This window comes from Phocoena phocoena, chromosome X (genome assembly GCF_963924675.1).
Source record: "Phocoena phocoena chromosome X, mPhoPho1.1, whole genome shotgun sequence".
NCBI lineage: Eukaryota > Metazoa > Chordata > Mammalia > Artiodactyla > Phocoenidae > Phocoena > Phocoena phocoena.
In genome coordinates, this window is record NC_089240.1 from 127356478 (window position 1) to 127362743 (window position 6266).

The 6266-nt window shown below is 57.2% G+C and overlaps 1 protein-coding gene across 1 annotated transcript; it reads left to right on the forward strand.

Moving 5' to 3' along the window:
- Positions 1-3288: 3288 nt before the first annotated feature.
- Positions 3289-5325, forward strand: LOC136142303 (paraneoplastic antigen Ma6F-like). Its single transcript, XM_065900295.1, is given in 1 exon segment — positions 3289-5325. A coding segment is annotated over 1 exon segment (2037 nt).
- Positions 5326-6266: the final 941 nt, after the last annotated feature.

The following is a 6266-nucleotide window of genomic DNA, read 5'->3' on the forward strand; positions in this document are numbered from 1 at the left end:
ATAGGCAGAGAACAAAGAATGTTTAGGGCAGTGAAACTATTCTGTATAATACTATAATGGTGGATACATGTTAGAGTAAGTCCCCTACATACGAACCTTCAAGTTGTGAACTTTGAAAGATGTGCACGTGTGTTCCAACAACGTCAGGTGTGAGTGACATTGCAGCTTGCCCTCCAACTCCTAGTGCTGGCGATCCTTCAGCTCTACCATCTCCCACCTCCTCTCTCTCCTCCAGTCAGTAACTCTTCCTGCCTCTTCCCTCAAGGCCAGCCCCTGGATGCCAGCTGTTGTACTGCACCACTGTACTTTTCAAGGTACTGTACTGTAAGATTAAAAATGTTTTCTCTATTTTTTGTGTTTGTTTTTTATATATCATCTGTGTGAAAAGTATTGTAAACCATTACAATGCAGTACTATATAGCCAGTTGTGTTAGTTGGGTGCCTAGGCTAACCTTGCTGGACTTACAAACAAATTGGACTTATGAACAGGCTGTCACAATGGAACTCGTTCATATGTATGGGACTTACTATATATTATAATGTCTAGAACAGCAAACAGTGATAATTGCCTAAAAAGGCAGTATATAAGTTAAAATATAATGTAAAGGATTGATTATCCCAGGCAGGAAATAGGGAACATAGAAGCAAAAATAGATGGACAGATAGTGCTATGGACTGAATATTTATAAAGCTCTTTCCCTCATTCACCTGTTAAATTCTAACCCCCAAAGGGATGGGATTTGGAGGTGGGGCCTTGGGAAGTGATTAGCCCATGAGGGTGGAGCCCTCATGAATGAGATTAGCACCCTTATAAAACAGACCCCAGACAGCTGCCTCATCGTCTTCTGCCATGTGAGAAGATGCCTAGTTGATACAACTAGACAAGAAATCAGCCCATATAAAGAATTACTTTATTACTATAACTTTATTACTCAGCCATACAAAGAAACGAACTTCAGTCATTTGTAGAGACGTGGGTAGATCTAGAGACGATTATACAGAGTCAAGGAAGTCAGAAAGAGAGAAACAAATATCGCATATTAATGCAAATATGTGGAACCTAGAAAAATGGTACAGATGAACCGGTTTGCAGGGCAGAAATAGAGACAGAGATGTAGAGCACAAACGTATGGACACCAAGGTGGGAAAGTGGTGGGGGCAAGGGGTGGGGTGGTGTGATGAATTGGGAGATCGGGATTGACAAATGTACACTAATATGTATAAAATGGGTAACTCATAAGAACCTGCTGTCTAAAAAAATACATAAAATAAAATTCAAAAATTAAAACAAACCAAAGAAATAAGAATAGGTTTATGACATTATCAATCACAGTAGAAAACCACCTGTGAAGACAAGTGGACGTACCTGCCACAATGGGCTCTGCATCGCCAAGTTTGCTCCCCCAACTCCGCAGCCTTGCAGGGAGGCCTTCCTATTGGTGGAAGGCCAATGGGCGTGTCTTTTGCTTCCGGAGGCGCCAAGCCTTGGGACCTCAGGCCCTCAGTGCGCGTGGCTATTGGTGCTTCCGTAGCAAAGCCCCTCCTCACGTGCTCTTCTGATCCAACCACTTTCCCTGTAAAGAGACGTCTAGAACGTTCTCCCTCATCTTCCTGGGGCTTCCGGGAGCAGCCGGAAACGCACGTGGCGTTCGCACAGACTGCCTGGGACAGTCGGCTGCACAGTTCCTGGCTGCTCTGCTGAGACGAGCTCTTCAGCCCCTCGTGAGCGGGACTCCGGAGCCATCCACAGAGTCAGAGCAAGTCAGGAGACAGGCGGGGGCTTTGCCGGGGGCTAGACTCCGCAGGTACCGGGGGCCCTGGGAAGGAGTGGAGGTCGGGGGAGGGCTACGGGCTGCTCGGTTGGGAGTGGGGGAGCGGCGGCAGAGGGTAGCGGGTTGAAGGGGGGCTGAGGGAAGGGTCCCCCAGTGAGCGGGTCAGAGGGGAGGACCGCTGGCTTCCGGGGTGGCTGGTAGGGGGCGTTCTGGAGTCGGGGTGCAGAGGGTGGGGCTAATGGCTAAGCGTGGGGGGGGACCAGAGCGGAGGGCTTGCTGCCGGTCGGGTGGGGCCGGCTTTGGGGCCAGAGGAGAGGATGACTGGCTGCGGGGGTGGGGAGTATGGGCCCCACCCCCGGAGCCGAGATAAGAGGGGAGGGCTAATGGCTGCTGCGTGTGGCGGGAGGAAGGGGGAGCTACTCCTGGCTGAGGCGTGGGTCGGTGGGGAGGACTCCAGGCGTGGGTACAGTAGTCGATAGGGGAGCTCCCACCAGGGTGGGGCGTGGGGTGGGGGGGAGCACATGGCAGGTAGGGGGCTCCGGCTCCTGGGTGGTCGATATTACGAGGGGTGGGCTCTGCGTCTGGGGTGCGAGAGGCGAGAGCCCCTGGCGCTGAGTGTGCTCGGGGGAGGACTCCCCGGTGTGGGGAGGTGAGAGAGGCAGTCTGACCTCTACACATGGTGGGGCGCTGGGCTTCCAGGACCCAGAGCGGATGAGATGTACATTAAAAAAGAGGATATAGGGATATTATGGAAATGTTTATGCTAACAAATTGGAAGACTTGAAAAATTCCTTGGGAAAAAGGCAGTTTCCTAAAACTGAGACCAGAAATGTAGAAAAGGTGACGAGCCTTCTATCTGTCTTTTTTTTTTAATTATTTTATTTTATTTTATTATTGTTTCTTGAGTCGTCCGCAACAAGTGCTCTTTTATTATTATTTTTAAATTTTATTCTTTCTTTTGGCTGCGTTGGGTCTTTGTTGCTGCGCGCGGGCTTTCTCTAGGTGCAGCGAGCGGGGGCTACTCTTCGTTGCGGTGCACAGGCCTCTCATCACGGTGGCTTCTCTTGTTGCAGAGCACGGGCTCCAGGCATGTGGGCTTCAGTAGTCGTGTCACGTGGACTCAGTAGTTGTGGCTCGTGGGCTCTAGAGCGCTGGGTCAGTGGTGGCGGCGCGTGGGGTTAGTTGCTCCGCGGCTTGTGGGATCTTCCCGGACCAGGGATCGAACCTGTGTCCCCTGCACTGGCAGGTGGATTCTTAACCACTGCGCCGCCAGGGAAGTCCCTAGCCTTCTATCCTGTAAATAAATGTAATTTATTAAAAAAGTTTCCTAAAGTCAGACAAACCAAACAGGGCAGGGAGGTGCTCCAGGCTGCTGCTGTGAGGGGCACTAGGGTGGGCTGTGTGGCACAAACATGATCCTCTCCTCTTTGCACCCACAGGCCGATTCCCACACTTCAGCAGCCTGTGCACACCTGTTTGATCGCTTCCCCCCACCCTCAGGTCCTCGAAGATGGCGATGGCTCTGGCGGTATTACAGGACTGGTGCAGGTCGATGGGCGTGAACGCTCAGTGATCTCTGCTCATCCTGGGAATCCCAGATGACTGCAAAGACCAGGAGTTCCAGGAGGCTGTGCAGGCTGCCCTGCGTTCCCTGGGCAGGTACTGAGTGCTGGGCAAGGTCTACAGAAAGGAGCTGGGGTCGAGTGTTGCCCTGGTCGAGTTTGCTGAGTGTTTAAATCGAAGCTTGCTCCCCCACCAAATACCAGGCAAGGGAGGGCCCTGGACTGTGGTCTGCCTGCCCCAGGCCCCTGATGCTGATTCACAGGATAGACCCAATTTCCCTGCGCAGCCCCAGAGACAAGCAGTGGTTGGCAGGGCAGGTGAGGCAGGAACTGTAGGTCACTCAGGAACTGCAGGGGAGGAGGAAGCTGCAGGGGAGGCGGGAGTCGCAGGTATGGAGGGAGACACAGGTGAGGAGGAAGCCTTAGGTGTGGAGGGAGCTGAAGGTGAGGAGTGAGCTGCAGGTGAGGAGGGAGCTGCAGGTGAGGCAGGAGATGCAGGTGAGGAAGGAGCTGCAGGTGACGAGGGAGCTGCAGGTGAGGCAGGAGATGCAGGTGAGGAGGGAGGTGCAGGTGAGGAGGGAGCTGCAGGTGAGGCAGGAGCTACAGGTGGGGAAAGATCTGAGGGTCGAGCAGGAGCTGAAGGTGAAGCAGGAGTGTCAGATGAGGAAGGAGCTGCAGGTGAAGCAGGAGCTGAAGGGGAAGCAGGAGATGAAGGTGAAGCAGGAGCTGAAGGTGAAGCAGGAGCTGAGTCAGATGAGGAAGGAGCTGCAGGTTACAGAAATGTTGCAGGCGTGGCAGGACTTCTGAGTATGGCAGGACCCACGGGCGAGGCAATGACTGCGCCTGAGGAAGCAGTTGTGACAGCGGCAGGCGCCATGGGTGAGGCAGGGCCCGGGACCCAGCAGTGGAGGCAGGCCTTGCAGCCCCTGCTAGACAGCATGGGCTACCAGGAGCTGGGAACCTTCTCTGGGATGGAAGAGCCGGGCCACGGGGAAGAGTCCTCTGAGAGCTGGCTGGAGCAGGCCAACGACATGCTGCACCTGTGGCGCCACGTGTCTGAGAGGGAGAGGAGGAGGAGGCTGGTGGAGAGCTTGCGCGGCCCCGCGCTGGACCTCCTGCGCGGCCTCCTGGCGGAAGATCCCGAGCTGGCTGCCCAGGACTGCCTGGCCGCGCTGGTGCAGGTGTTTGGGAACAAGGACCCCCGGGGGAGTGCTCGGCTGAAGTTCGTGACCTGTGCCCAGCGGCCCCAGGAGACTCTCTCTGCGTACGTGATGCGCCTGGAAGGCCTGCTGCAGTCGGCCCTGGAGAAGGGGGCCATCCACCCGGCCATGGCGGACCAGGCGCGCGCCCGGCAGGTGCTGATGCGGGCCCGGCTGAACGACACGCTCCGGGACACGCTGAGGACGATGCGGCTGATGAGGAGGCCTCCCGGCTTTGCGGGGATGCTGCGGCTCATCCAGAAGACCGAGGCCCGGGAGGCCGACCCGGCTAGCAGGGAGCACTTCCCAGGGCAGGAAGAGGCCCGTGTGGACGTTGGAGGCCTGGCAGCAGCCGCCCAGGCCGCCCGTTCCAAGGAAGGCAGCGCCGAGGACCACCCGGCACATGAGGAGGCCAGTGGGGCAGTTGCCGGCACTGCCAAGGCTGGTGAGGCGGGCCCTGAAGACCATGGTGCCGCCAGGGCAGCCCCTGGCCCTGGGGAGACCAGCAAGGCATCCGCGGCTACTCAGGAAGACGGAAGTGGTCCCGCCCTTGCGGGCCTAGGTCAGACAGTTCCCTCAGATGCCCCCGGAGTCCCCATGCCTGGCCAAATGGGCAGTGCTTCCCCGGTGGCCCCAGGAGGTCCTGCCTGGGAGCCAGAGGGCCTCGCCCAGGCAGGAGGCCAGGAGGCCGAGGAGAGCCCCGAGGAGGGGCTCAAGCCCATCCCAGAAGAGCCGGGAATTGAGAACGGGGCTGCAGAGATGAGCCCCCCGGGGTCCACCTCGGGCCAGTAGGCTCAGCAGGTCCCGGGGACCCCAGGCTTGGAGGCAGGGGGAGGCCAGGCCTGGCAGCCTACTGGCCCCATATTAGGGGCCACTCAAGGTGCCTGGGCCTCCCTCCTGAGAGGGGACCCCTATTCATCATCCCCTGGGGCAGGTGGCTCCCTGTACTGGCAAGCCCAAATGTGTCCCTGTAGGCCCCAGAGGGACCCAGGTGTCCGGGAAACCCCCAGCCCCCGCTCCCCTCCCCCCAACACACACACCCTAGCCATCGACCCCCCGCAGAGCCCTGAGGTGCGCCACGTGCCAGCCAAGGCTCTGGTCTCTGTGGGCCAGTGTCGTGAGCTCGACGTGTGCTTTCTGGGCATAGATTCAGGCCCAGCGCTGCCTGTTGTTGTGGAAATGTGCATGTGTTCTCCTCTGAGCAGTTCCCCCAAGTCCTGCGTGGCGTGGAGACCCCGAGCCCAGTCCCAGGAGCTGGCAGGAAGGACGGGATGGACGAGGTCACAGCCAGCACCCACCCCAGGACCTGGGATCCCACCTGGGACCTTGGGAAGGAAGACCTTGACCGGGGCTGCAGGAGGTCTGCGGGAGGCCCCCAGGGCTTGTGTTCTGCTGGGCCACCCCGTTGTTCCTCGGGACTCCACGTCCCTGGCTCGGTGGCGCGCGCCCTGCTGTGGGACTGTCCTGTGGCCGCCATCGGGCAGGGCCGGGCCCTGGGCTTGTGAGCCACAGGGGGATCAGTTGTCTTGGGGGTGCAGGCATTGCCAGCGCCCATCGTCCTGGTGAGAGGCCACCCATGTGGCCTCTTCTTGACGGTTCACTCGATGCCAGCCCCTGGATGCCAGCTGTTGTACAGTACTACTGTACTTTTCAATGTACTGTTCTGTAAGATTTTAAATGTTTTCTTTATTTTTTGTGTTTGTTAGTTTTTTATATATTTTTTGTATGAAAAG